This window comes from Phyllostomus hastatus, unplaced genomic scaffold (genome assembly GCF_019186645.2).
Source record: "Phyllostomus hastatus isolate PE091 unplaced genomic scaffold, TTU_PhHast_1.1 phas_contig_159, whole genome shotgun sequence".
Classification (NCBI taxonomy): domain Eukaryota; kingdom Metazoa; phylum Chordata; class Mammalia; order Chiroptera; family Phyllostomidae; genus Phyllostomus; species Phyllostomus hastatus.
Genome location: NW_025333640.1, coordinates 39,133,035 through 39,160,680, shown reverse-complemented (window position 1 = coordinate 39,160,680; position 27,646 = coordinate 39,133,035). Strand labels below are relative to the sequence as shown.

The 27,646-nt window shown below is 48.0% G+C and overlaps 1 protein-coding gene across 10 annotated transcripts in view; it reads left to right on the top strand.

Annotated features, from left to right (window-relative positions):
* The first annotated feature begins 4,854 nt into the window (after positions 1-4,854).
* The window catches only part of KIAA1109 (KIAA1109 ortholog), a 115,995-nt gene continuing 93,203 nt past the window's right edge, over positions 4,855-27,646 (top strand). For 7 of the 10 annotated variants that reach the window (XM_045831178.1, XM_045831179.1, XM_045831184.1 and 4 more), the window contains exons 1-13: positions 4,855-5,106; positions 6,584-6,671; positions 13,835-14,008; positions 16,447-16,563; positions 17,736-17,814; positions 18,884-18,948; positions 19,804-19,990; positions 21,234-21,315; positions 21,703-21,896; positions 22,844-22,923; positions 24,504-24,654; positions 25,894-26,050; positions 26,475-26,553. In XM_045831178.1, coding sequence (XP_045687134.1) covers positions 13,912-14,008; positions 16,447-16,563; positions 17,736-17,814; positions 18,884-18,948; positions 19,804-19,990; positions 21,234-21,315; positions 21,703-21,896; positions 22,844-22,923; positions 24,504-24,654; positions 25,894-26,050; positions 26,475-26,553 — 1,288 coding nt within the window. In that variant the 5' untranslated portion in view covers positions 4,855-5,106; positions 6,584-6,671; positions 13,835-13,911. Of the gene's footprint in view, positions 5,107-5,272; positions 5,294-6,583; positions 6,672-7,056; positions 7,145-13,834; positions 14,009-16,446; positions 16,564-17,735; positions 17,815-18,883; positions 18,949-19,803; positions 19,991-21,233; positions 21,316-21,702; positions 21,897-22,843; positions 22,924-24,503; positions 24,655-25,893; positions 26,051-26,474; positions 26,554-27,646 lie in introns of those variants that run through there. The other 3 variants (XM_045831175.1, XM_045831176.1, XM_045831177.1) reach the window with 3 other exon arrangements.

Genomic DNA, 27,646 nt, shown 5'->3' with positions numbered 1-27,646 from the left:
TTTGTGTTGGCTGCTAGGGAGACAATTCGTTTAGATAAACTGAGATGAATTATAATTTGCTGGTTTTTGTAAGAATTATTGTTACAGTTTAGGACAAAAGTGGCTTATGATAGCTGGGTGAGTGGGGCAATCATTCAATTACTTGTTATTGAAGTGGCAGTTTATGGAAGGGAAAATATGATTAGAGTTTAGTAAAAGTATACATTAGAGCATTACATCCTTGATGCATGGTAACAAGGAAACATTTTTTTCTTAATGAAAATGCTAACAGTCTGATTTGTGACTTTGACATTACTTAGAAGTTCCATAAACATTGCTCTTGAGAATTGTATCTATTGCTGAGAAATTTTAGTAACTTGAGAATAATAATTCAATGGTGGGATGTCTAACATTTAAACTTGTTTGGAAAACAGAAGAAAATTAATTCCAGAATAATGAAATTGGGTACATGTGTGCCAACTGAAATACATCTTTTTCCTAAGCTATTTAAGTGAAGAAGGCTGGGCACTTTTTGCTGTTACTCATAATGCTGATTCTGCTAAGGAGAAATGATAGAAACCTGCAGTCAAGTTTATGGGATTTGTCATTTTAGTTTACATATTCATCCAAAATAGAATTGATGCGATAGGTTTTTTGTCTAGATGAGCGCTCCCCTAAGCTCTCCGTTCCTAGAATGTCTGCCTTCCCAACCACTTGCACTGTCCTACCAATAAATCATACTGATATTTTCTCTGGTATTTTCATCGTTGAGTCCTAATAGGTGTTTATATATCCGGGATACAAATTCCTTATCAAGCACATGGTCACAAAAGTGTTTTCCCATTCTGTGGGTTGTCTTTTCACTTCTGGATGCCGTCATTTGTAGCAGACATGACCTAGTTCGCTCCCCGGAGTTAAGCCCCGAGGAGAATGTCCAGGCAACCCCAGGACCCACAGCAAAGAGACCTAGAACTCGAAACGGCCTTCGAATAAATGACTGCTGGAGGGGACAGAGGGCAGCCTGAACTGAGGACACAGTAGGCCTTGTGGAGGTGGAAGGACAGCACAAAACCAATTGGACTATGTCTCTCCTTAAAGTCCGTCAACGGCTTCCTGTTGAATTTAACATAAATGCCAAACCCCTCATCACAGACCATGACCTTGAAGCTCAAGTGCGGGCGCAGAACAGCAGCAGTGCCGCCCGGGGCTGTGGAGCATGCAGAACCTCAGTTTCCGCCCCAGGCCTTGAAGCAGAGTCTGTATTTTATAAACGTCCCCAGGTGGTTTGTCTGCACATAAAAGGATGAGGGGCACTGGCATACATGATCATTAATGAATAGTTTAAACTATGTGGCGATAGTCAAGTATTTGTTTTCTCTTAGAAAGAGCCACTGTTATGTTACATTTGAGACCTAAAATCCAAGAGTGAAATCCTGCTGGTCCAGTGCCTCAAAAACACCCAAGCACTTTTCCCCTAATTTGCTGTGCCCCTCCGCCAGATAGATCGTCTAAGGAAAAACTAATCCCACCCATCAGCCCTTTCTGGAACACACACAAGATCAAATGATAACTTACAAAATACAAAACAAAGGTAGCAAGAGTTTTAAAACGGTACGTGGGATGTCTGTGTCAAAGAATCATGGGAGAGTGAGATGAAGATGAGGCCAGTTTTAGGAGAAGATCTTATTTGTCAGGTGTGGTGGGCTCCGCTGTGTGCCCTTGAAGTTGTACGTGGAAGCCTTCCCCCCCGGACCTCAGAACTCGACTGCGTGTAGATGGTGGAGGTCAGGCCTTCAGAGCGGCACTTCAGTTGCAGCGAAGCTGTCAGGGTGGTCCTGGATCCTGTCTCACTGGTGTCCATGTAAGAAGAGGAGATGGGGACGCAGGGAGAGACACCAGGGGCACTCAGGCACAGAGGAAGGACCATGTGAGGACGCAGTGAGGAGGCAGCCGTCTGGAAACCACCAGCAGATGGCTCACAAGAAACTGAAACTGCTGACACCCTGATCTTGGACGTCCACACTCCAGAACACTTAGAAAGTATCTGTCGGCTAAGCCACCCCCTCTGCGATAGTTTGTCACGCCGCCGGAGCACACCAACACAAGCGGAAACCCATCTTGTGTTTGGAGGGAGACAGGGTAACTTGATGGAAGAGCCAAAGAAAAAGATAGTTACGGTTCATTAAAATACTTCATTTTACTTTAGAATAGGTAACATGCACACGTCACAAAACTCGGTTGTTATGAAAAGGGTATACAGCGGAAGAGAACTTTCCCCGAACTCATCCTGGGTCAGGATGCCCAGTTCACTCCTCGTCCTGATGATAGTCTGTACCCGTTCCTCCAGCATTTGTCCAGTGATACCCTGTGCCTAAAGAGGCGTGTGTGTGTGTGTGTGTGTGTGTGTGTGTGTGTGTGCAAGCACGTGCATGTTATTTTACAGTATGTGCCAGCGACCAGAAAATTTAACTTTTGTCCAAATGAGTCTATGCCCGGTATGTTTTGCCAGTCAATGTGTTGGTTTTGGCTTCTTTGCTTATTATTTTTCACACATATACATGTATTTCTGCTCTCCAGCTCTTTAATACTGTATGTTGTGGCTCCTCTCCTGTCAGGGCATGTGTCAGCTGTCACATTTTGTCACTGCTCCACAGTGTTCCACACGTTTTAAACTAGTCTTTTAGAATTGAACATTTTTACATGAGCAGTCTTTGGCTTTTATAAACAGCGTGGCAATGCGTAGTTTGCACAGTGGTCATTGCGAAGGTGCCTGGATGATTCATTCTAGAAGTGGAAATGCTGGGTCGAAAGAAATGTGCACTTAGAGTTTTAAAAAGGAATTGCCATATTGCTCTCCATCGAGGCTAATTAATTCACGTGCCCACCAGCAAGATAATAAGGTGTCTGTTCCCCCCAAACCTGTTCTAGAACTGTGGTGATAAATAGTTCTGAACCTTGTCTGCAGTGGTGCTAACCTGAACTTACATTTAATAAAATGACATGAAGCTTTATACACACATTATACAGTTGTCAGATTCCTGATGCTGTTTTGCTGGGTATAATGCACACTTTTTTGCTCAAATTTTTGAGGGAAAAAATAACGATGCACATTACCCATGGGTAGTACGTGAAATACCTTGTATCTGTTCTTGTGTTTTGTAATTATGTGTCACATAAAATTTCTTGTACCATAATATGTTAAAAATGCTAAAATTTCTTTATAATATAAAAAAACAAGTATCTAAATATAAATAAATAAAACAGTGAATTAAAAAATTAAAATGAAATTTTTTTCCCTGAAATTTGGGCCAAAAATGTGGGTTTACATCATGTGTGGCAAAATATGGTAATTATGTAAGATACAAGTATTGGGGGAAATTGGGTGAAAGGTACACAAAGCTACTCTGTACTTTTTTTTGTATTTTCCTGTGACTCTATAATTATTGCAAAATAAAAAAATTAAACATAAAAAACCAGTAGAGGGCTTCCACCATCAGAGCGATTCTTACTGAGGCCTCTGGATGGAGACAGTGGCTTCTGTGGCCTCATTTCCTGAGCGGCTGGCGGAAAGTGACAGTAGGTGGGGGACTGGGGATGGAGCGAGCCTTGCCAGGGTAGTCAGTGAGTCCAATAGACTATCAGGGAGCTGAATGATCTTCACAAAATCAAACATCTTTAGAATAGAAAGCCTTTTAAAAAATAAATAGTTCACTTGGATAATGTCGTCTGGGTGCCTACGTCCAGTTGCAAGGTGGCCCTGGCCATAGGGACGGAAAGGAAGTAGAGTTGGAAGCTCTCCAACAGTCCACTCAACATTTAGGTGCGATCCACAGTGAATTTCTACCCCTGCCCCTTCGTAATGAACCCTTTCCCCTCGCCCCAGGGCAATTTAGTCAGTTTTGATGGGAGGAAACAGAACCACATCTACATAATTTCTAGTACAGAGAACTTGTCCTGGGACAATTTCCCTCTTTCTGCAGAATTTGTTTAAACTTGAACCCTTGTGGGGGTCCTGGTGCCTTACTGGGGATCAAGGTTAAGAATGACGAGGATTCTTCCAAACTTTGGAAAGACCGTTGAAATTAATCTCTTTGCAGAAGTACAGAAATAAGCTCTAAAGAGCCCATTCAGATAAGGATGGTAGGACCGCCCTGGTGGCCAATGGAAGGCACTAACATAGGTGGGCGTTTCTCGGTTTCCACGCAGCGCTTCCATAAACCACTTCTGCCTGGGCCTCCGTTTCCTTCCATGCAATAAAGGCTAACATGGTACCTTACGTGTGTAACCTTTCCCGACTTTACATTTGGTTTCATGTCTGTTCCTTTCGGGCACGCGTGGAACTCCTATGTGGAACGGTGAGATGAGGGACTTCAACTCGGGGAGGAAGGCAGACTAGACATTTCGACCCAGAACTCAGCAGGTAGGATACAGGAATATTTGAGGGATGAGCTTTGGAGCCACACTGCTTGTGTTCAAACCCCAGCTCTCCATGTGATTAACTGATGCAACCTCGCTGCACCTGAGCTTTTCATTTGTGGAACAAATAAATGGGGATAAGAGTGTTTCCTTTACAGAGTTTTGGGAGGAGTGAGTGCTTAGAATAGTGACTGGCCCACACTTAACACTATTTGCCATTGCAGGTCTCCTCGTCTCACGTGCGTATTTCACACCTGCCCCTAGCCATCAGAAAGCTGCTGCAGTTAGGGCTGTTCCCCACTTCTCCTGCTACAAATTGTGCCTCGGCTCCGCCCCCGGCCCGGCGAGGGGTGGGGCGAGGGGCGGGGCCCCGCCGATTCCTAGGCGTGATTCGGCGGGCGTGCCTCCGGGCGCTGGCGCCGTGACGTAGGACGTTACCAGTTCACGCAGCCGCAGTGCAGGCCGGCCCCCCAGCTCGGACTCCCTCCCACCTTCTCCTCCGCCCTCCTCCTCCAGTCTCTGTCAGTGGCCTGGGTCGCGGCCAGACCTCCGACGGCGGGCCTGGATCTTGGGCGGCGGGCCCGGCTGGTAGGGCTCGAGGGTGTGGGCGCGGGCCGCGTACAGCCGGCGCCGCTGCCGCTGCCCCGGGCCCTTGGCGCCCTCCAATGAGAGGCTGGACGGTTCCGGGCCGCCCCGGCGGCGCTCGCCCAGGTGAGGGGACTGGGCTGGGTTCGGCCGAGTCGGGTGGGCGGCGCGTTTTCCAGCGTCTCGGGACCTCGGCCGGGTCGGAGTCGGGAGACGGGGCTTCGCCGCAGCTGCGTGCTGCGGCGTCGGCTCCTCTCCTAGGCTTTCGCCGTGCTCACCTGCAGCCCCGAGACCTGCGGGGCTGGAGTCGAAGGTCAGGGGGAAGGCCTGACGGGCCCTGAGAGTCGCCCGGCTGGGGCTCGGAGGCCGGAGTAACCCCTGCGGACGGTGCTGAGGCGGGTGGGCGGCGCCCGCTGGCGGGTGTGGGTGGCCTCCGCGGAAAGGACGGTGCACCTGCCAGCGGCGGCTGCGGCTGCGCGGGCACCGGGTTGCGGGAGGCTGCGTAGCGCTTCATCCCGGGCGGTGGGGCTTCGGAACCCCCTTTCCTGCCCAGGCGACGTGTGCCTGGTATTCTGAATTGGTGCTGGCTGAGCCTGCCCAGTGGAAGTGGACACATTTCAGCGGAAACATTATCTTGAACAAAGGGAGGTGAAGGGAAGTTGATTTTGTTCTTTACAGTCGTCCGCGCCCCCCCCACTCCTGACTCCAGACTCCCACCGCGTTGGCCTTAGTTTCTGCAGCAGCAGCAAGTTAGGGGCGCTTGTTTAAGGGAAGGGGAGCTTGTAAATTTCCTCTGTAAGGAAATCGTGGTGTTCGAACTGGCTGAGCGTGTAAGTTTCAACTGGTGTCACGTTGCCGCCTCCCCTCCGTGCCTGTCCACGAAGCTGATTTATTCTGAGTTAACTAGGCACGGGAAGTATAAAAACAGATGAATTTACCAGAATACGTATCCTACAGAACTGCTGAGTGGCACATTAGGTGCATACATTACCACATTTAATCGTCATACCAAGCCTATCATGTGAGGTCTGTTATTATTCTCCTTTTGTATGTGGGAGAACTAAAGCCCGCAGCCCTAACTAGCAGCTCGTCCAAAGTCAGAGCTATGAGTGAACCAGGTGACCTGGCTCTAGGTTACAGCAGCCCCTGAATCAGTGTGCTTTGCCATCTCCCAAGCATATTAGAAGTTTGCAGCGTGGTTTTCACTGGATGGAAAGTGCTCCGGGGGCCGGGAATAGGAAGGAAACCAGGGAGCCGTTCTTGCTGGCAGAGACCCAGCATTTGAGAGAACTTCTCTAAGGCCACACTTTGAGAAGGTTGTACAGGTAGGTTTGACCGCTAGGACCCTCTGACTACCAGGCCATGCGCTTTCCATAAGTACTGTAGTTTTGAAATGCCTGGAAGGCCATGAGTTGGACATTGTGTCCTTATTGTGGATTTAGGAGTATTTCTTATTTGGAGACTTAAAAGAAGGAAATGTAGTATTGAACTAACATTAAAGACTTACGTGCAGGTGCAAATCATTTAATCTGAAATGGCGAAACTGCTGGTAAAGCCAGAATATCTGGGTAATTGGGTGAAATCCTGTGGTTTGGTTTTTCAGGTCTGATAAGATGAAACACTGCAGATGGGCCTTTTGAAGATAAGGAGAAGGAAAAACAACACTGAAGACTTCGGGGGAAAAAAACTGGGTAAATGTTTTGGCTAAGTTAGAAAGAAAATCTAATTTCCAATTAAAGCTCAGACAGAGGAGATCTGACTTTCTCTTTCAGTTGTGTTTTAATCTGCTTTAAACGGTGGGGGGCTGGGGATGGAGTGGGGTGGCGCACAGCGTGGCCTGTCAGTCACTTTGCTGGACTTCGGAACCACTGATGTCTTGCTGACGCTTGGGTCACATGCTGAGCTTGTGTGTTCGGAAGCACGAGGCCGCGGGCAGCTTTGGCTGGGCCACCCAGTGTCGCTGTGCTTTTCTCTCTTTTGCGTGCACACTGATCTTCCCACGTTGTAAAGGACTTAAAAAGAAATGATGGAAATTCGTTGATTTTTGGTTTGTTCTTCATAGAGTGCTGTGTGTGGTGGAACTCTGGTGCACTTTTACTGTGAGTCCTCTGGAGAAGAATAGAAGATATGGTTTATCGGGACTAAGGAACATTGAATTCTCTTGGTAAATAGTTAGTGGGTACCACAGTGCCAGGCATTATTTCAGGCCTCTAGTAGTAGAGCAGTGGTCACCCTGGCCCTGAAGACCCCCAGCGCAGTGAGACTTTTTCTAGAAGGTAATATTTTTGTAAATCCATACATTTTCTTGTTTTTATTTATTTATTTATTTATTTTTTATTCAAGGGTGTTTTTGGTTTATGTAGAAGACTAGGAAAGCAGCCCTATGCAACCATATTGTAGATGTTTGTATTTATAATCTTTCATATTATTTTCATTATTAAAGGAAGATACTCTTAGTGCTACTTCAAGGGACAGTGGGAAACTAGGGTTCTTACAGACTTCATTTCTGCCTACTCTTTTCATGTTGAAGATAGTGCTAGGCTTGCAGAATTTCATGGGAGGCTAAGAAAACATTAACTCTTAAATTTGTGAAAATTTCTGGGAATTTCCATATGTGACAAACAGAAGTGACACGGTCAGAGAGGCAGTCTGGATGGTGGCCTGGAGAGAGAGGAGCTCGGGGGCCTGGTGGTCAAGTGCAGGCCACTGCAGTCCCCCAGGCGGCGGGTGGGAAACAGAACCGAAACCGTGCAGATGGGAAGTGAGGACGCAGATGGACTGGGCAGTTGCAGAGGCGCCAGCGTGGGTCGGATTCAGTGGGCTGGAGGGACAGTGGCATCCGGGTGCTCCCTTGTCACTGTCACGTTCAAGCACATAACATGTAAGAAGTACTTGCAGTGTGAGTGAAAGGGGTCACCTGACGTCCCGGGACCCTGAGCGGATGCCGGGGCCGCTGCTGAGGGAGCGCGGTGGGGGCGGTAGGGTTGAAACACGGCCGGGGGAGAAGCTCAGTGGGAGCGACTGTGTCTGAGGCCTCTGGGATTTCCACCAAGAACCGCCATCAGGCAGTTGTGTGTGTGATCTGAGATGTGACCTGCGGACTCTCGGGTCACAGGGATAGTGAAAAGCGGTGCAGGTGGATGGGGTCACTCACGGAGAACAGGGGAGCAGGGGGTCTGACCTGCGTCCCGGGATGGCTGTGAGTGCGGCCCAACACAAAACCGTAAATTTGCCTAAAACGCTATGAGATGTTTTTTGTGATTATATATTGCAATGTGTTTCATGTGTGGCCCAAGACAACTCCTTTTCTGCCAGTGTGGCCCAGAGACGCCAAAAGGCTGCACAGCGCTGGGCGCGGAGTGATAGAGAGAAGCGAGGATGGGGCACACCGGTCCCGAAGTGTCGGGTGGGCGGGAAACACTCCTCAGGGGAGGTGGGGTGGGCAGGGAGGCAGGAGGGAAAGTCACGCGGGTCGCAGAGGTCAGTGGAAGAACTGCATCTGAGGGAAGGAGTGCGTATTAGACCTCTCTGAGACGTCAGACGGGATGAGGACCACCAAGTGTCCACTGGACAAGTCAGCCAGGCAGCTGTCGAGCGAGCAGGAGGAAGTCCATAGCGGGAGCCGATTCACACGGGCTGAGGGATGAGGAAGGAGAGTCGGCGAAGCACCTTCCCTGACCGAGCTGGGTGGGCCCAGGTCCGGGGGGCTCGAGGCAGGCCTCTGCCGAGACAGGAGGTGGGACGGTGGGATGGTCGTGGGCGCAGGTGGTGGGTAAGAGCTCCAGCAGAGGGTGCTCCAGAAAGTCTGTGCGGGAGAACCCCACTTCCAGGAGAAAGAGAAGATGGTTCCTTTCCAGGCCTGGCAGCCTTTTTGGTGTGGGCTTGCTGGCTCCTGATCTTTCGGTGAGGAGGAAGAGAGAAGGGTGAGGGTGGTTTAGCTGAAGAGGACAAGTATGAACCGTGTGGGTAGAGATACTCTGCAGATATCTTGCAAGATTACCTTCTTAAACATGGGATTTGCCACCTATTGCTGAGTAACAGCTGACCCCAAAACTTAGTGGCTTAAAACATTTATTATCTCAGAGTTTATGGGCTCAGAACTTGGGTGTGACTAAGATGATTGTGTCTGGCTTAGGGCCTCTTAAGAGCTTGCAGCCAAGACCTTGGCTGGGAGGGACTTCAATCACCTGGGCCTCAGCTGGGGCTGGACGATTTGCCGCCCCAGTGTTTCACTCCCATGGCTGTTGGCCTGGAGGCCTGGGATCTGCCCAGTGTGCACCTCTCTAGGGCTTCTTAGCATCCTAACAAGGCAGGGGGCTTCCCCCAGAGCAGATGCTCTGACAGAGGGAGCTGGGAGGAAGCTGTGGTGTCATCTGTGACCTGGTCATACACCGTGGCTTCTGCCCTGTTCTTTTAGAATTGTATCATTAGTCCAGCTCACATTTGGGAGGGGGATTCATTAAGCTCCACCTCTTGAAGGGAGGAAGATGGAAGAGTTTTTGGACATATTTTAAAATGACCACATACCTTTTGTCAGTTGCCAGTTTCTTTAGGGGTCAGAGCTCTGCAGAGTGGTGTGGAGATGCAGTCTTTACGACCAGGTGAGAGGGAGGTACAGGAGAATGGGGAAGTGGTTCAGCCAGAGTTGCCCGTCGGGCTCCAGAACCGGATGTGCTACTGCTTGTGGTTATTTAAAAAAAAAAAAAGACTGCCGATCTTTGATTTATCGGAGGATTTTTTAGGAGGAAAAATGCCATAGTGGGCAAAACATTAATTTCTTCTTATACCGAGATAGGAGTTCTGGTAACATTCATTTTAGCTCCTAAAGTAGCACCTAGAGCTGAGAGGATGGAACTTATTTTTCACAGAAAAGAAACTGTGACCCAAGAGATCGTTACTGATTTCTGTGAACGTAAGTGATGGCAGGCCGTAGGACACAGATGCCAAAGCCAGGCAGTCCAGTTGTGGTCCCAGGGCGGCCTTGGCTGTGTTCGTGCTCAGCTTCTGCCCCAGTTTCCTCGTCTGCGAGAGGGGAGTTGTAAGTGGGTAGTTATTTGTGGCGGTTAGATGAACAGATACACGTGAAGTGTTTAGAACAGTGCCTGGCACACAGCAAGCAGTGAGTCCATGCTAGCCATTGCTTTGGTAGCTCTGTTTTAATGGCGAGCTAATTCCATGGAGGTAACATTTCAGAGTAAGATAACATTGACTGCAATGTTTAGAGTTCAGTCTTTAAACTACTGACCTACCTTGTTGTACCTCGTCGCTTTTTATGCATGTGTACAGTATGTTTCTATCTAGCTCTATACCCGCTTGAAGTACTGTGTCAGATGTCACCAGTAGTATGGTGTAGGGCATATCCCCATAAAACTCCCTGAAGCAGGCTTTGACATTTCTTTTCCACAAGAGTTCAGTTTCAATTGTAGCAGTATTCTTTGCTCATAGGAATTGGCTGTAGGATGAATCTGTTGGTCTCTTTCCATGGCGACATGCTAATGAAAGACACTTCCTTTGGACGGGATGCAGTGAGGGTGCTGGTGCGCACTGTCCTCCCGCTCTGCCTCCACGCCCAGGGGCTCCGTTTTCCTCTTCTGTTCGGCGGGTAGTTCGAAGAGTGTTAGGGAAGGTTTTCTGACTGAAGTGACTTACGGTAGAAGATGAGAGAGAAGCTTAAGGAGTATAGATGAAAATGGAAATCATTTTACTACAAAGAAACCTTCTTTAGAATTTTACCTTGCTAATGCTTTTTAGTGTCAGGGCTTCTGATATATTTCTAATCAAGATGGAAGTGATACATTGGATTCTTGATTAAAAGAATTAGAAGAAAGTTGCACAGTGGGTTTACCAGCCAGTACAGAAGGCAAAACAACTCCACAACTAATTCCTGTGTGGGCTGTGGCAGTGGGCAGGTTAGCCCTCTTCTCTACGGCCCTTCCTGCCGGCCCCTGCAGCACCCGGCAGGATGGACCGCACCGCGGTGGCGGTGAGTCCTGGGGGGCTGCTGGAGGTGGGTGCTGAGAGCGGAGAGGCGGCGGTGGGCTGTTCTCGCCCTGTAGTGGGCGTGTTCTCCACAGCATTTTAAGGGCTTTTTTTGTCTTTCAGTAGGTATCTAGGTGAAACAGCTTAGGTTTCTGGTTATAAAAGTGAGGTTTGCTGCAGTGCAACATTTTTTTTTTGTTGGGTGACATATGATTTCCCAGATGTTAAAAATTCTTTCAGCTCTAACATGGAGAACCATTTTTATAAGCATGCATTACGGTATTGAAAAATGCGTCTGTTTGGTCGGCTGATGGGCAGCGTTCGAGTCAGTAGTCACGTAGGTGAGCGTCTCGGCGGCCGTGAGTGCCTGCCGAGTGGCGGGCGTGCCTCGGCGTCTGGTCTCTTCCCACCAGCCCTGCTGCTCGCTGGTGTTGGTCCAGCTGTGTTGTTCATCTTCGCTTTGTGGTTTGGCCGAATGATGTCTTTGGTTATAAAGTTCTGTTATTTAGCTAACTATTATAGACACTTTTTGTCTTATATATTGCAATGAATGAGACACAGGTCATTGTTTACTGCTATACATTTTATTGTTTTTTACCTTAAACCTTTTTTTGTTGAACTGTTTTTTTAAAAGAACATTAATCGCAGCGATTGTAATGAGTTTCTGGTCAAGCACTGTGCTGTGGGTTTTGTGTTTGCGTTAGCGTCTCCTAAAGGCAGAGAAGGCCGTTCCCACAGAGGATGCGGCTCGGGTGGAGCAGCGACTCGCACCAGCCCTCTCCCAGTGACGGGGGTGGGGGGCCCTGAGCTTCCCATTCCAAGTCTGACTGCCAAGTCCACTCTGGCTCCAGGGGGCAGATGATTTCTGCTTTTCTGATCGAATGTTGTGTTGCCACTTAATTTTACTGGGCTTTAGAGTTAGTGGATAGTGAAATTATGCTTGTCACGGAGAGAATCCAGGGCCTGGAAGAGACCTGGAATGGTTTTTTGTGGGTGGAGAGGATTGTGTCTAAATGTTTGACTTCAGAGAGTAATTGTCTCTGTTGTTTGTTTAAATGAACAGAATGGGTGGTTAGGTCCCTTTGCTTTATGTACACAACTGCTGACCCTGGCTGAAATTGTTACAGAAACTAAGTTTGCTTTTGCTGTCCACCCCCTCCTTTTTAAGGTTTTCTCCATCTTCAGGAATCTTGGGACTTGGATAATATTCTTGGGTCTTGCTCATACCATAACACATGGTAATAATTAATGGTAGCTATTATTGACATAGAGTTACCTTTGTATTTGAAGAAAGAATAGTGGTTAGTACTCTATTTAAATGAATGGATGGTGGATTTTAGGCATTGTATCCTAATGGGTAAAAATTTTTAGGCAGAGATTTTTAATCTCTATATACGCAGGGGTACCACTTTCACGTGAGATGCTCAGTTGCAGTAGGTGCTGCTCTGTTTTCTGTGCTTGATTCGCGCAGCGTCGTGGACTCGGAAGGAGCACCGCAAACCCGTTTACTTGAGGACGCCCGCCTGGAGATGCTCGAGGGCTCGGGCTATTTGAGTCACTGCAGAGAAGGTTCAAAGGAACTGAACACTCTTAAGACTTTCTTTGGATAAAAATGTTGTGATCTGATTTGTGTTTTATTTTGTTTTGGAGTGCCATTATGTCACAGGGGAGACAGGCAGGAAGTGCATTGAGGAGTTCCTTTGTGTTGGTGCAGACTGAGGCATTTGGGTCAGTTACCCTGCTTGGTTTCTTAACTGTTAAGGAGGACATAAATTTGACATTGAAATTGGGAACCCTGCAAAGGTATCTCAAGATAGTTTGTTACACGTGTGCCGAAACTAACCGGTAACTGCAAAGTTTTCAAGTACGTATGTATATATTCTTTCTCAGTCCTCTCCAAGGAAGTGTTCTTACTGATTTTTAGAGAGAGGAAGGGAGCCCTGGCCGGGTGGCTCAGTGGGTTGGAGCACCGTCTGCACCAAAGAGTCAGGGGTCCGATCCCTGGTCGGGGCACACACTGGAGGCGACCAATCGATGTTTCTCCCTCACGTCCATATTTTTTTCTCTCTCTCCTTCCCTTCCTCTCCCTCTAAAATCAGTAAACATGTCCTTGGGTGAGGATTAAAAAAAAAAACTAAATAAAAAGGAAGAAAGAGGAAGTTTATGTTGTGAAGTTAGCCCCCACATTTTAAGTTGCTGGTTGATGGGTTTTTCAAAGCTTTGAAAAGTCTGAGAACATTCTTTTTCCGGTTTTATTGAGATATGATTGACATGTAACATTGTATTTTCTTGAGGGTGAAAAGGATCTTTGGAAATACTTGCTTGTCTTGGGCAGCAGCAGTTCACAATTACGTACTTTTGTAATGATACATTTATCTCATTCAAATGTTATCTTCCTTCCTCCTGTGGAGGAGTGAAGCAGGTTGACTTGCAAGGTGTGTCTCTTCCGGTTGGAGTTAGGTAACTGATGCCTTTTTGCTGGGCGTGTGATTGAAGTTGAGTGGTGGTGTGTGAGGGCTCCCCCTTCTGGCCTCTCCCGTCCTTAAGTGAGGTTTCCCTTTATTACAGTAATTTTCACAATACTCTCCGCATGGTTGAGATGAATATCTTTGATTGTATTTCAGAATAATGATGTCCCTTCTATTTGGATCCAGAATACAGTAACCGAACCCGCTTTTCTATTCATACTTAGAATGGTGAAGTCAGGATGTTAAAGTACGATATATTGTCTTACATTTTATATAGAAATGTGGACATGTTTCGTTGTTGTTTGTTGTATTTTTGCATTCTTGTCACTGAAAGACCAGACTGTGGTTTAATAAACTTGCATGTTTATTAAACTCACCTTTTTTCCCTCATGTGATTTTCCTTGCAGATTAATAAATCTCTGATTCTAAATTTAACTCTGAACTCTGCCAGACCTGCGGATGCTGCCCTGGGAACCCCGCAGCAATGGATCAAAAGAAGAACGAGAGCATTGTTCCCAGCATCACCCAGCTGGAGGACTTTCTTATAGAGCACAACTCCAATGTCGTCTGGCTCCTTGTCGGTAAGGGGGATGCATTTTCTTACACATCACTGTTTTTCGTGGATGGAATAACAACTGCCACATTTTAAGCAGTGGTTGGCTGGAGTTGGAATGCTTAAAATACCGTTTGTTTACTTTTTGGAAAGGAGATTTAATCTATGTTTCCATGAATATTTGCTCTGGGAACTGCTCTGGGAAGCTCTTTCTCTTAGGCTGCTGCCCTGGCTGGCTGAGGGAGGGGGGCGGAGAGGGGGGACACTGCCCTTGGTCATGCCTCTGCGCTCCGGTCCACTCCCCACTGCGCACCCCCCCCCCCCCTGCACAAGGGAGGAATCTCCTGGTAAAATGGGACACGTGGGCCTCAGAACCTCATCTCCTTCCTCGCTCTCACACACTGCGCAGTGGGCTCTCCTGGTGATGATGCTTTTGTCTAATACCCTGAACGTTTCCTAGGCGCCCGCGAATAATACACAGGAGTGTGTGGTTACATGGCAGAGCGAGGGATGGAGTGTGAGTGGTCGCACCTATGCGATCAAACGAAAGGGAGAAATACTGAAACAGTGTCCTGCAAGGGCAGGGCCCTGTAGGCAGTTTTCGCGGCAGAGTGGCGTTTGACTGGAGTCTGGGGTAGGAGTTAAACGGGGAGGGGGAAAACAAGGAGGGCGAGGGGGCTCAGAGGGCACAGGGAGGCTAATGGTCTGCATGGAGCACCTTCTCTGCATGCACGCTGTCTCCCCGAGTGCCCCGAGCAGGCTGAGGAAGGCGGGCGTTACCCTTTTCCTTCAAACACGCGGGGAACCGAGGCCCGTAGGGGTCACGCGCAGTCGGCTCTCAGGGCCGTGTTCTCTGAGCGTGCGCTGATGCTTCTTTCCTGCTGCCCCGGACATGCGGTCGGGCCTTGGGTGCAGGGGACGGGATAATGATGATTCATGCATTGTAGGATTAGATTACCATTTAAACTTCGAGTGCTGTTTTTTCCAGTGGATAAACATGAATCAGTGTAAATTATCGTTTAATAAAAGCAAAAAAAAGTAAAATGAAATGCAGAACATTAGTATGAAGTAGGACTTCATAAAAGCAGCATAGTTTAATTAAGGACAGAATTTTTCCTTATTTCCTGTTTGTCTGCTCTGCTGCCATCCAGAATTTCTCTTTTCTGGTGTGTACAGCTCCTTTCTTGAAGGAGAAATCAGCAGCAACCGCCAGGAAAACACTGAGCGGCCTCAGGAAATCGGGGGGCGGGGGTGGTGGGGCAGGGTGCAAGGAGAAGGCCCCCAGCCCCGGGCTGTGGGGCACCAGACGCACGTCCTCGGCTGGCACGGCCTCAGCAGGCGCCCCTGGCCTCCCTGAGCCGCCTGCAGCAGCGTGCTGTGGACGCTGTGGTCTATAGCAGGAATTCACACAGCAGGGCTTGAAACTTAAAACATGGTAAATCAGCAAAGTAATTTTTCAAAAGAACTGCTCTAGAAACAGTTTTTTGGGCAGATTGCAGCACCTGCTGCACCAAAGCTGTCACCATCAATCTCAGCCACCCCGAGACGTGTCGGGTCAGTGACGGCCTCGTCTCATCTGTATTAAATGATGCTTTTAGAAGTGAAGAGCCGAACTTGATGTTGCTGAAAGGTTACACATGTTAGATTGCTTTGTATGACTTTGTCCTAATTTAGTAAATAGTTACACTTTTTAAATGGATGGGTAAAAAAATTATTGTCAGAAAATGCTTTCTTGTATTTCACCTTTTGTATGTTCATGAGCTAGTTTTTTGGGGGGAATATTATACATTATATAAGTGACTATAAACTTCATGACAAATGTACAGGTTTGGAATATAATTTATTGTAGTGCATTTGGTAAAAGTAGGCATTCTTAAAAGGTTATTGTCTTATCAATTATAGCAAAAATAGTATAAGATGTCCTATTTAATATAGATATGTCTTTAAGTGGGCTAAATTCCTATTTATTTCCATTACTTTTTTTAAAAAACAGTTTATTGATTTAAAATATAGTGACTTTTCTCTGATTTAAAAAACCATCAATTTTCTTTCTTTGTGAGTGACTTTAGCCTTTAGCAATAGCTTGGGAATGAGCTTCCAGCCTCCTAAAGGTGGGCGTTGTTCATGACGTGTGGAATGACAGGCTTTCTCGCCAGAACACCCTTGCCTGTGTCCAGCAGCTGAAGCAGCACGGAGCAGCGAAGGGGAAACCAGGGGAGGGAGGCAGAGGGCGTTCAGTGGTCCGATTGGGACCCGTGCCTTTCTGGCTGAGTGGCCGGAGGGAGCGAGGGCAGCTGGTAAAGTGGGACCGGCCTCTGCTCCCCGAACCCCGGGCACTCCAGTGTAAGAGGACGCACCACCGCGCGCTCATTTCTGGACGCGGGGAACGACCGCTCGCTAACGAGCTTTTACTGAGATGTCACGGCGATCAAAGTGACACGCGTCTGCATTTCCTTCTCCCAACAGCTACCATTTTGTCCTGTGGATGGATTATTTACCTCACCTATTATAATTCTCGGAATGTTGGTCTGATTTTAACATTGGTTCTTAACAGACTATACAAACGTGGCTATATCCACATTGGTAAGTTTGAGTAATCCTGAGTTTTTTCTTCTGTGTAATCTTAAGGTATTTATTATAAATTTATGTTTTATGATCTGGCAGTAGCTTTAGAAGTTTACCTTTGTTTTATGAAGGTTAAAGTAGTCTAACGAATTTCTCTCATGTAGCAGTTTGTGACATGTCCTTTACCTCATTCTTGTTTCTCAAAGTGTTTCCACAGTTCCTTTTTTCCCCTTGTTTTCCTTTTTATTGATTCTAGATAGAGGGGAAGGGAGGGAGGAAGAGAGGGAGAGAAACATCGATGTGAGAGAGACATCGATCGATCAGTTGTCTGCTGCACACGCCCTGACTGGGAACCGAAGCGCAGCCCAGGCAGGTGCCAGCCTGGGAATTGACCCCACGACCTTCTGGTCTGCAGGATGAGGTCAACAAACCGAGCCATACCGGCCAGGGCGCCAGAGTTACCTTTGACTATGATTTGAAAATATAGATAAATGTAAAATATGGAAATAGAAGTTTCTCATGATTCTACCATCCAGAGGACGTTTTGAATGGTCGATGAAGTATTAGTTGTTGGTTTTTCTTTTTTAAGTCAGCCATACTTTAAACATCGGAGTCATCCTGGGTATTTCATTTTGTGGCCTGCTTTATTCATTCAGTTTCTGACGACTTATAAGAGGCAGAGAGATAGGAGGGTGTGTTAGGAAGCTCTGTGCTTCGGGAAGTCCCCAACCAGTGGGGACAGAGGGGGAGGAGACCCCGAAGAGAACCATTCTGCCCCTCCCTGGAGTTGAGTGCCTGGTTGTGGGCGAAAACCAACGCCTCTCCAACACCGTCTTCCATCAGTCTGAGGCAGTGGCTGGGTCCTGGAGTCACACGACCTGGTGGAGAAAAATGGAGAATTAGGCACCGCTTTGGGTTTACTTAATGGCTGTGCATAACTCAGGGAATCATGGGGCAGCTGTTAAAACTGATGTGACTATCTAGTAGCTCAGTCCATGGTGGTGCTGCTTGTGGCACATGTTTTGAAAGAGTGATAGACGTTAGTAAGGTTGTAAGGATATCAGGAAGGGAGGCAGGAGAGAACATTTAATTATTGAGTAAATTGAGTGCTAAGGTTATTGTAAGCGTTAAAGGCTCTACTGTCTATCAGAAGAATTACATTAATCGTTTTTGTTTTTTTCCTGTAACAGGCTCCTTCTCTTTCTCTGTTCTTTCCGGAAAAGTCATGGTTCGTGAAATCTATTACATTACAGAAGACATGTCTATTAGGTAAGAAGCAAAAACAAAAGCAAATATAAGAACCTGTCTTAAGCTTGAAATGTTGAAAAGATTTTTCTGATTCTGATACTTTATTTAATATTACTTGGTTGTTCAAATAAAACCATAAATCAAAAATCATTATTTTCAGTAAATCAGACCTGATGAGTTAATGTCTTAAAATGTTTCTTTCAGTGGATTAATTTACCTAAGGTTCAGACTGGTAGTAAGTTTACCAAATAGCAGCCTGTAGAAATAGATGATCTCATTTTATTCCAAGATGAAAAATTGAGCCGTTAAATTAACTGATCATTTCTGTTGTAGAATTCATGGTGGCCATTTGTTAGATAAAATCAGGCTCAGAGATGCAGATAACTCTTACCCCTTTGGTCCTTACGGGGTCATAAGTTTTTAGAATTGTTTAGCATCTGCTAACAACTGTAATTTTACTTTATAAGAAGGAAACACAAATCTGAATGTAATAAGAAATGATAATATGTTTGATATGTTCTCCTCTAAGCTTGAAAGAAAAGCTTACTCTATTTTTGTGATTTTCTTAAAATTTGCTACTAAGATACAACTTGGAAAAATTTGTGCTATTTGAGAGATGCCAGGGTTTGGCCACACTTACACTTCCCATAAAACAGTAGAAGCAACTTCTTTGTGAGTCTAAAATTACTCCTAAATTAGAAGTAAAAAGTAAAAGCTGAGATGCTGTAAGTTCATCCTTTTGGACCATGAAGTGATACATCGTTACAGAAAGGAAGGAGTATCTTTAAAAGTTCCCCTTAGTGTGCTAATGTTCCCCTTTCAAGATTGGCTTTATGTAGTTTTCACACCATAAGGAATGTTTACAAAAGAAATTTTTCGTTAGCACTTCAGTGCCCTGCTGAATGCAATGTGGTCTTACTACATTTCTCCTGAAGTCAGCTAGGGGAGGCGGGCCCTGGGTGAGCCGGGATTCTGCTGAGAACTCTTGTGTTTCCTCACTGCCAGTTGCCCGCCTTTCGTGATAACTAATCAAGAATCCAGTTAAGTAAATTGTTGCTTACATTTTTATTTTGTAATTTATCTTGCTTAGAATTCAAGATGGATTTGTAATTTTTCGGTGGTGGAAAATGTATAACCCAAAGCAGAAGCAGCACGGTGAGTTCTCATTTTCTCAGGTATTGGAAATTGTCAATCATATAATCAGGTTTCATGAATGGGTTTTGAAATGCTTCACATTTTATAACATAAAAATATTTGGAAAAGCTTGGACTTCACAAAACTCTGGCCAAAAATCAGAGTTTTTACCCGCTGGCCGAAAACGCTCTCACTGCTTCCCTGTCAGCTGGCCTAATCGGTTTCCTCTCAGTGCCGGTCTGTTCAGGGGCATCCTCAATGCGACCCTTACCCACGTTTCCAGCCTTGCCTCGCGCCACCCCTGCGGGCCTGACCCGTCCCGGGGGCGGGCGGCCTCCCCGCTCCCCTTGACCATTCCTCTAAGACGCTGCTCTACGTCCCCGCTGTGCTGCCTGCCCTCACACTTCCCTGACACCCCTACTGCTTCTCATTGGTCTGGGGTGGCACAGAGAAGTCCTTCCTATGAAGCAGAAGTTTAAATGCTGATGTGATGTTTAAATGCATTATACTTTGAATATTTTAGTATTTACATTTTAGTGTAAATTTATGGCTATATTAGGGTCAAGTTTTACTTTTACTTTGTAAATGGCAATTTCCTATTCTTAGCGTAAAATCTGTAAATTCTGGTAATTAGACAACCAGAATCTAGAAATTTAGGTTGTATTTAGAACACTAAACTAAAATGCCCTAGTAACATCAGCTTTTTTCTTTTGCCAGTGTTTTATATGCATTTTAAATATGATTCTCCTTCTCATAGAATTGTCTAAAATAAATCATTTAAGTTACTTTGCTGTGAAAAAGACATGGCCAAAACTCTGACTAGCGTTTGTGAGAAGTTGACTAAGAACTGCGTATGTGTGTCGTTGGTGTCTTCAGATCCAAAGGCAGAGACCAGGCTGTACATCACAGTCAACGACTTTGAATTTCACGTTTACAACCGCTCGGACCTTTACGGACGTCTGCAAGAACTGTTTGGTTTGGAGCCAACAATCATCCCACCCAAGAAGGAGGACGATAAAATGCGGGAAAATGGAAGAACAAGAGCCCAGTCCAAGATCGAAAGGTTCGTTGTCACGCTTGAATTTTATCAGTCTCAGACACGTGAACATTCACGTGTTTATTTGGTATATGGGAAAGTGGGAGGCTTTTTTATGTTATTAACTCCTACCTTGCAGCCTTGCTGTAACCACTCGTTAGTTCTAGGAGGTTTTGTGGATCAGTTCCCTCAGACGTTCTGCATAGACAGTTGTGTCGTCTGCAAACAAAGAAAGTCTTATTTCCCCCTTCCCAGTCTCTGTACCGTTTATTTCTTGTCTTGTTGCAATGGCCCGGACTTCCAAAGTTGGAAGGGTGGAGTGAGGTAGGACTTCCTTGCTTTGTCCCAAACCAAAGCTTCCATGGGAAAGCTTCCAGCCTCTCATGCTTCAGCGCCACACTAACTGTAGGTGCTCTTCATGAAGATGAAGACGTTTCCCTCTGTTCCTAGTTCACGGAGAGGTTTTAACCCGGAATGGCTGTTGGACGTTGTCAGATGCTTTTTCTGCATCTAGTGTTATGGTCATTTGCTGTTTTGGTTTTAGCCCGTTAGTGTTAATTGAGTTTTGAGTGTTGAACAGCCTTGCATATAATAGTTTTTTGTGGAAGTAGATAAGGAGGACATTTATTCGCAACTGAGTATTTAAAGGATGTTATGTCCTAGGCACTGAGTAGGGGTACCTGCGATGCTAGGAATACGACAGCTCTTCTGTCTCTAGGGGATTCGTAGCTGAGTTGGGACTTAGATCGGTCAATAGGCGAGGCCGTTTTTGTGCGAGAAGTGTTACCACAGGGACCAGAGCGGGTTCCTGTGGACGCACGCGGAAGGGTCCGGAGGGCTGGGACCTGGAGGCAAACGAGCAGGGGAGAGGCGGTCGCGCAGGTCCCCCACTGAGGGGACGTGAGGGGCAGCGGGAAGTGCGTGGACGATAGTTCTGGCTGTCCCGCAGAATGTCCTGTTGGGGTGCGGGGGGCACAGGGGTGGGCGTGCTGACAGCATCTCCCGGTTTGCACTCTGGATGTTAACGCTTGTTGTTCTGGGAGGGCAGTTTTGTCATTAGAGCTTGCTGACCCCAAAACTGACCCGCGACAGGGCACTGCGGGGATGTCAGTCTCGGGGGACGGGCTCCGTTTTGTTTGCAGGAGCCGCCGGGGGGCGTGTCTGGAAAGGCGCGGCTGGTGTTAGTGATGGATGTGTTGGGGAAGTCCACTGTTACCCTCAGGTGTTTACGTTTTTAGTGCATATGTCAGTTTTTACTCTTTTCCCTCAGAGTGAAAGTGAAAACGGAGTCTCAGGACCCCACATCTTCCTGGCGGTCACTCATCCCGGTCATAAAGGTCAACGTGAGCACGGTGAGTCGGTTCTGGCGCGAGCGGTGTTTGTTCCGTGCGTTTGCAGCAGGGGCTTGCTTTTTTTTTTTTTTTTTTGCAAACATAATTTTCACTTAAGAAAAGAATGTAATTTTGTAGTTATTTTGGTTCCAGCTCTCATAAAGTGAGAAAGAATCGCTTTAACCCCAGCACCACTTTAGCACAAATTTATTAGACCTGAAAGGCTGCTTGCTTGCAGGGCCCGAGTCTCTGTAAACCCAGGTCTGCACCGACCAGGGGAGTAACGTTGTCACACGCAGTGGTAAAGCCGGGTCATTGAGTCACTGCTTGAAAATGCTTGTTGTTCGGTCGGCTAAGGGAGAAAAACACGGCCTAAACAGCCCGGCCCCGCGTCTCCCCCCCCTTCAGGGGCGCCTGGCCTTCGGGAACCACTACCAGCCGCAGACCCTGTGCGTCAACTTCGACGACGCCTTCCTGACGTACACCACGAAGCCGCCGTCCAGCCACCTGGACCAGTTCATGCACATCGTGAAGGGGAAGCTGGAGAACGCGAGGGTCATGCTCGTGCCCAGCCCCCGCTACATCGGCCTGCAGAACGACGAGTGAGAGCGCCTGGGGCGGCCACCGCTTTCCGCCTGGGATTGTTAAAAAGATTTGTTTACTTGTGTCTAGAGGGAGGGGGAGGGAGGGAGGAAGAGAGGGAGAGAGACGTCAGTGTGAGGTTGCCTCTCCTGTGCCCCCTACTGGGGACCTGGCCCGCAAGCCAGGCCTGTGCCCTGACTGGGAATCAAACTGGTGACCCTCTGGTTCACGGGCCGGCGCTCAGTCCACTGAGCCGCACCAGCCAGGGCAACAATGGTCTTTTTATATCTGATGCAGATGTTAACTAAGACCTTTAGCATCCTTTCAGTTTCTTTGTTACAAGTTGATCAATGAACAGTGTAGTCCTGCTTTATAAGGGAAGTGGATATGCTATCCGTTGGTAAACCCTAATTTTAAATATTTTTCTATAAGATTATGTAGCTATAATTTTTTACCCATTTCTCCTTCTTAGTATATTTGGGAAACTCATTTTGGGCAACTAAGCCTTGATATTTGATATTAGAAAATACCCTTTGCAGGTAGGTTTTTTGTTCACAAAAGGAATCAGCGAACAGTACATTCAGTAAATTCACTAGAGCGAAGTACCATTGTGAGTTAATGGAACTTGAGAGTCGAGTTGGAATTACTCTCGGGAAACGGTTGGAGGGAGGCTGGCACGGTTAGGACGGGCCTGGCTTGGCACTCACGTCCTGGTCAGCTTCCCACCCAGCTGTCCGGTCTGCCCCCCGCCCCTTGAGTAGCTGCTCGCATCGGGAGGCGGGTGTGCTGGCGATGCACCATGAGCTCCCCCTCGTGGTGGTGGGACGCTCGCGTGTGAGGGCCTGGGGCGCTGAGGGACCTGCGGACACAGAGCTGCCACCCGACGGCAGGCCACCCACTCGTGGTTGGAGCGCGGGGCGTCCCGTCTCCTGGAACCGGACTGAGCTTGCCTTGCGCCTCCTTGCAGACCTCCGAGGCTGATGGGGGAAGGCTTCGTGGTGATGCAGTCGAACGACGTGGACATCTACTACTACATGGACGAGCCAGGTGGGGCCGCCCGGAGGGCGGGGGGGCCGTGCTGCGAGTCTGTCTCCTCCGTGCAGGGGGCAGCTCACCGCACGTCAGGCTCCTTACTTGGGGCGTCGGTGAGCGTCAGTAAGGGGCAAACGTTCCACTCAGACACACCTCAAAGGCTGTGGGTGCGAGTGACAGTGAGTGAGCACCTCTGGGTGGGGGGTGGCGGTTAGGGCGCTCTGTGTTCGCCGAGGGAAGGAGCAGCGTGGTGCGCTGGATGGGAGACCCCGGTTCTGGGGTCACGTCCAGCAGCTACGGCGCCTCACAGGCAGTCCCAGTGTTGTAAAGGTAGCTAGATACTGGGTTCTTACCCCTTCCTCGCTTCTGATCTTTCTCTACTTTTCTGGAGGTTTATGACGTCAGAGTGTTTCATGAGTAAAGCCGGCACGGTTTGCCTCTCGGCCAAGTCGGCGTTAGCACGGGCGGTGTTGCAGCCGAGGTGGGGAAACTGCTGGGGCCCCAGCACGAGTCCGGCCGCCGGTCGCAGCCCGGGCGAGGGGCCCTGGCTGTCAGGCCCTGTGCTCCGGGAGAACAGCTGCTGGCATCACCGTGATGCAGCCGTACGATTTCTGTGGCTCCAATCCGGACCCTCGGGAAGCTTTGACCGTTCTGTGTGATGAGTGGCAGGCACACATGCACACCTGTGCTGCACACCTGTGCTGCACACACAGAGCACACGCGTGTTTGGAGGCAGCACGTGCGTCACTGAGGCCCGAGATGAGCCATTGGCTTGTTTCGTGGGACACCGGTTTTACTTGAGAGGGTAGCTGGGGACAAAGTGTGCTTTTGAGCTTTCCTGTGAAAATTAGGGTTCTGGGAAATTTGGGTCTGCAACAGTGAGGTTGGTGATTTTTCTAGATGATACTGCCAGTGGTAGTCATCGATGTGATTTTTTAAGTGTCTAATAACGACACTTGTTAATATTTGGAAAGCTGTGCTTGTCTTAGTGAACCTGTTTTTCCCACACGAGCAACACTTGAGGTCCCGGAGTCCTGCGGCGGGTGAGGGACCCGCTCTGGGAGTGAGAGAGACAGCGTGTTTCCGTGCGGCCGCACACGGGACAGCCGGACTCCACACTGTAACTGACCTTTGCAGAAACACTGCTTGTGGAGTGTTGGCGAAGTGTCACGGAAGAATATCCAGAGTTATCAGAAAAAGCTGTTAAAATACTCCTCCCTTTTCTGTCCACCTGTTTGTGTGAAGCTAGGCTTTGTCACCTCCGTAAGCGATAGAATTAAAGCAAAAGCAACTGTGAGAACCCACGTGTTTTCTGTTAAGCTGGATGTTACAGGCATTTGCCAGAATAAAAATAACGCCAACACTTTTCACTAAGTTATTGTAGAAAGTGTGGTTATTTTTCATTGAAAATATTTTTATTAAAAGTGAAATTGAAATGTTACTTTTTATTAAAATACACAAAATACATACATAGTTCTGTTAAGAGTGTAAAGTGCTACTGAGATCAAAAAGTTTTTAGAACTGCTGATCAAAAGAAACATTGTAGTGGTTCTTTTAAGTAACTGCTTTTATTCTCTGTATTTTGCAATGTGTAGGACTTGTTCCAGAAGAAACAGAAGAAAACATCGAAGGAGAAATAAGCAGTGAGGATTGCAAATTACAAGATTTGCCTCCGTGTTGGGGACTGGATATAGTCTGTGGTAAAGGAACAGATTTCAACTATGGGCCATGGGCCGATAGGCAGAGGTACGTGAGTATATTACATTTCTAATGAGTCTTTCAAATGTATTGAGCTCTGCTGTTAATTTTTGTTAAAACCAGCCTAATATTTCTCTGAGCTGTTTTGTTGTGGCAGGGTAAGCTATCCCTAGACACGTGAATCTACACAATGACTTGTTTGTGGAGAAATGGGCTTGAGTTGTTTGTAAAGGAGGAGTTCATTCATAGACAAGGTGACTGACCGGCACATTCGTTGTAGGGTCTTTTGTTTTCCCGTTTGCGTTTGATCAATGAATATGTCAGCAGCGGTCGGGCCTGTGCAGGGTCCGAGGTGAAAGCAGTTAGTTCAGCGTCAGAGGGAGATGAGAGAAACAAACGAGGTTTATTGTGTGATACAGCAGAGGTCAGTTAAACCTCCTGAGAAACTTGGGAAGGTACTGAGTTGATTTGCTCAGGCTTCCATGACAAAGCAGCATAGCCTGCGTGGCGCAAACAACAGAAACTTCTCACAGTGCTGAAGGTGGGGGTTCTGCAGTCGCGGTGTTGGCCGGGCTGGTTTTGCGGGACGGCTGCGACCGCGCGGGCGGGCACGGCGTGTTTGAGGCTCTGTCTCCTCTGGCCCGTGGACGCCGTCCTCTCCCCGCGTCTCCACGTGGTCCCCCTCTGGTGTGTCTTGTGGGCCCCCGTGTCCGCGTTAGACAGGGGCCACCGGCAGGACCTCACGTGCCCTTAATTACCTCTGTAGGCACCCCGTCTCCAAACACGGTCGGACTCCGAGGTTAGGACCTCAACATAAGGGTATTTAGAGGACCACAGTTCAGCCCATAAGGGTACATGAGTCACATTAAAGATGAAAAGAGAGGAGAACTGGGGGAGGCTTTTTTGGTCGGGGCACAGGTGCGGTGAGTTTTGGAACATACGTTGTTAGCCGGGGAGCAGGAGTTCTGCGCCGAGGAGAGGGCGTTTGCCGGCAGTGACCGGGACACATCCGACTTTCCTGCGAGCAGACGCTGCTGGAAGTCCGTCCAGCGCGGCTCGTCCGGACGGCTGGCGTGCCGTGGGGAGTCTTTCTCACGGTGGAAACGGCTTCTGTCTTACTGGGAGGAAGCTGGAGCAGGCATCTGTGATTTAATGTTTTTCCTATTTTGTCTGTTTGTTAAGTAAGATAGTCGTGATAATGTGAAGTTAAAATATTGATTTTGGTCCCTTTCCAGAGGCCATCTTGTTGGAATAACTTGTTACTTTTCCTTCTGCCTTCTCATGCAGGGATTGTCTGTGGAAGTTTTTCTTCCCGCCCGATTACCAAGTTCTGAAAGTGTCCGAAACCGCACAGCCGGGGAGGCCGAGGCAGATCCTGGCCTTCGAGCTGCGCATGAACATTATCGCCGATGCCACGATCGATCTGCTCTTTACCAAGAATCGGGTAATTATTGAAATAACGTTCAGAAAATAGTGTTTAAAATGTGAACACCGTTTCCCAGGGCATTTTTCTGGGGGCCAGTTCTGTACGTAGACTCACTTCTGAATGGGTGGGGAGAGCTTCCTGCCCCCCGGCCCCCCACGTCAGTAGCTGTGCACCTGGTACCCTCACTAAGTGCTGGAAGTGGAAGGAAGTTCACTACTGTTAATAAAACGCCTTCCACTCCCGTCTGGCTCACTTTCTCCTTTATATTGGCCCGGACTGTTTCAGTGTATTTTTGGTATGAGTTTGAACTTGTGTTCTTAAGAACTTTGGCTACGTATTTAATGTCCTTGATGACTATACTTTTGCCTGTGGTAAGAGCTCAAAAGTGAAGGCTTTAGAAGCACCTGCAGCAAATGCTCTGTGTGAACTGACTTTTCGGCAGGAGACGAACGCCGTGCACGTGAACGTGGGCGCCGGCTCCTACCTGGAGATCAACATCCCCATGGCCGTGGGGGAGCACGGTAAGCTGCCGCCTCCCGGTTCTGCACGAGCCGCGGGGGACCAGCGCGCAGACGGTGGTTTGTCAGCCTGTCCAAACTAACGCTCATCCCTGGGGCTTGCTTCCTCAGCTTCCCACTGTGTTTTAATGTGCCCGTCGTGATCAACAACAGGCATTACATAGTTAAGTCATTTGTGTGCCTGGAGAGAGGGGAAGACGTTTAAGAGTCAAGTTGGGCCTTACACGTCTGTGCTTTCACCGCACCCTGTATTTCTCCTGTGTGAGCGTGAGCAGCGTTTGTGTGGCCTGTGTGGCCCCTGTGGCCCCGTGGGAGCAGCTGCAGTGTCTCTCTTCCCACTCTGTCCACCTGACGCTGTGCCCAGCAGCTGGTGCGTGGACCGGCCAGTGACTGACCGAGTGACTCACGGGCTTTGTTCTAGGTCACGTCGTAGATTTTGTCAGGGAGTGAGCTGGGGACTTTGAACAGCGTAACTGCAACGAGATCATTTCATATTTCAGATATTAAATGATGCCCCTGTAACTAGTTTCATCTGAGCTGAAATAATCTAATTCATTATACACTTGAAATTTGGGCTCTGATAAAAGTGAATCAACAGCATGATTAAATACTTGCGTTAGGCTGACCCAAATATCATATGTAGCCACCTTGATTGTTCTTGTTCTTTCTGTCCTCTTAGCACATCTATAACTGAGGGCAATGCACATGAACTTTCACTTACTTTATTCACGTTCTCGAGCGTGTGCAGGGAGCAGCACTGCACTGGTGTTTAAACCGCTAACCGGCAGGGTCAGGACTGCCGCGTGGAGGATGGTCTCCCCGCCCCCAGCAGGCTGCACGGAATGGAACGGGGTGCCCTCCCTCCACCTGGGGGCTGTTTCGGAGAAGAGCAAAACCTTCCTTCAGTTAGTCTTGAAAGAGTAACCCCACTGCGTCCTGAAGCAGAGCCCCTGGGACGGCCGGACGTGGGCGGTCGGTCGGAAGGCAGCGTCTTCCAGCACAGCCGCACCTGCAGGCCTGTGACGGGGACAGGCGGCCGGGGTCGCCGGAGTTGAGAGCGGCTCCGTCGCAGGAGTGCCGCTACCGTTTGCACACT